This window comes from Gasterosteus aculeatus, chromosome Y (genome assembly GCF_964276395.1).
Source record: "Gasterosteus aculeatus chromosome Y, fGasAcu3.hap1.1, whole genome shotgun sequence".
Classification (NCBI taxonomy): domain Eukaryota; kingdom Metazoa; phylum Chordata; class Actinopteri; order Perciformes; family Gasterosteidae; genus Gasterosteus; species Gasterosteus aculeatus.
The window spans coordinates 13,762,273-13,764,530 of NC_135709.1; the positions used below are offsets into that span (position 1 = coordinate 13,762,273).

Here is a 2,258-nt window from a genome sequence, read left to right on the forward strand (position 1 = left end):
GATGCGGGCTCAGAGGGAGCTGTGGATGACTGTGTGCCCAAAAAGAGAAAGAGCTGGTTGGTATAAATGAGAAATTTCCGGCCTCCTTCTTCACCTCTTCGAGCCACCACGACAACCAGCATGACAACATCGCCTACTTTCAGAGCCTCAACCTCAACAATCGCATCATCACCAAGCTGATGGCCAGCGCTCCACAGAGCTTCAGTCGGCCAGTGGAGCAGAACGAGCTGATGGTGTGCACCCTACAGCAGGCTTACCAAGACCTCGGAGGTGAGGAGGCCAACATGAAGGTCTGGCTTCAGAAGCTGCTGAGTCAGAACCCCTTTGTTCTCCTCAAACGGCCCGAGGTGCTGAGCAGAACCTGCTGTTTCTGAGAGACAAGGGCTTCAGCCCGGCCAAGCTCCTGCGCCTCCTGTCCAAGCTCAGGGGCTTTGTCACCGAGCTGAACCCAGAGTGCATGAGCCGAACTCTAGCGTACTCCCAGGACACCATGGGCTGCTCCGAGGAAGAGCTGCGGGGAATCATCCTCAACTGCCCGGCGGTGCTTTACTACCCTGACGTTATACTAGCCCGAGCGCTTCAAGGGCCTCCTCGGTGCTGGAATCAGCATGCCCCAAATCAAAGAGGCTCCCGACCGTTTTGGAGCTGACGACGCAGATAGTGAATTATCGCATCCAGCGACTGAGGGTGTACGGTTATGACATAAGGACGGGTAGTCTTGAGGTCCTAAATGGCACTAAAAAGGAATTTGAGATGAGCTATGGAAAATTAATGTTACGTAGAGAAAGGCCAATTTTTAACCCTGTTGCCCCTTTAAAAGTAGATGACTGACCGAGGTTGTGTGGACTAATACAACAAATTAAGGCTGCTTTAAATGTATTGAGGATTCTTTTTATATATACGAATATGCAATATATGTATATATGTGTATGTTTGTATTTATATTTATATATATATATATATATATATATATATATATATATATATATATATGTATATATGTGTATGTTTGTATTTATATATATATATGTGTGTATGTATGTATGTATATATATATTATATAATATATATATATATATATATATATATGTTAGTATTAGATTAGATTAGTGCCTCAGGTCCTACGGTGCACTTATTCCAAGCCTCCAATCTATAATCTTACTGCAAATGTAAATTCATATTGTATTGTATTACAGCGTGTTGTGTAACAGCTTACCAGAGTGATATTGGAAAATAAACAAATTTGTCTTTTTAGGGAGGAAGTCGTCCCTTGCCAAATAAATAATTTATTAAATCTTTTTTATTATATATATATAAATAAAACCCTGCATGACATGACGGTAAAGGCAGACATGCTGGATGTTACTTAGTATGACAGGACAAACGCAGCTTTTCAAGACATTTAATTTAAAGCCTGTGCAAGTGCTTCAGTTTCACACAATGGTCTTGGCAGCACTACTGTCATCCTCAGGGAGGGAATCTAACGGTGTCTCTGAGTTTTATTGTGACCTTACAGATAACAGGAGACTTTATTATACTGTAATTCACTTTTAGAATGTCATTTCAAATTAATTCAAATGCGGCCACACCGTGGAATAGAAAAGGAACACAATATATATTCAGAGAGCAGTTGAGTTTCAGTTCATTAAATCAAGGTAGATTTTCCACTACGTTTGGCTTTATTACGGTTTTCCCGTCTATGTGCGTCATGGTAAAGAGGCTGCTTTTGGGTTAATGCCCACATTTATTTTATTGTAGGCCACAAAATGAATATAAAATATTTCTGAGCATTGTCAAACCAAGAGATTGCACATTAAAATGCTCTTTGTCGTGTTTTAATGCGTCTTAATGTCTCAAAGCCAGCAGAAGCCCTCAAAACACGTGTAAGGGAGCCTTTAATGGGGGTGAGCTTCACAGCTAATGAAGCCATGACTTTATGCCTTAAGCTCCCCTCGCTCTCATAAAGTGGATGATGGGGGTCACAACAAAGAACGCGGACTTGCATGTCTGGAGGCAGAGTGTGTGTGTGTGTGTGTGTGTGGGGGGGGGGGGGGGGGGGGAGGAGTATACGTGAAAACCTTCCTTTCCACTGCCCATCTGCTGCAGCCCGCATAACTGGGCACGGCTCTGTAGTCATGGTGATAGCCACTGGGCAGATGATGCGAAAGTGAGTGCATCTGGAAATGGATTTGAGCTCAGCAGATGGATGTTGACTATAGTTCACTTTTAAACAATTCACAAAGACAAAAGACCTCAGG

The 2,258-nt window shown here is 42.7% G+C and overlaps 1 protein-coding gene across 1 annotated transcript; it reads left to right on the plus strand.

The window, feature by feature from the left end:
- The first annotated feature begins 1 nt into the window (after position 1).
- Positions 2-1,258, plus strand: LOC120812788 (transcription termination factor 2, mitochondrial-like). The gene is given in 5 exon segments (XM_040169000.2): positions 2-40; positions 42-351; positions 354-571; positions 573-629; positions 631-1,258. Coding segments are annotated over 5 exon segments (825 nt in total). The 3' UTR covers positions 832-1,258.
- Positions 1,259-2,258: the final 1,000 nt, after the last annotated feature.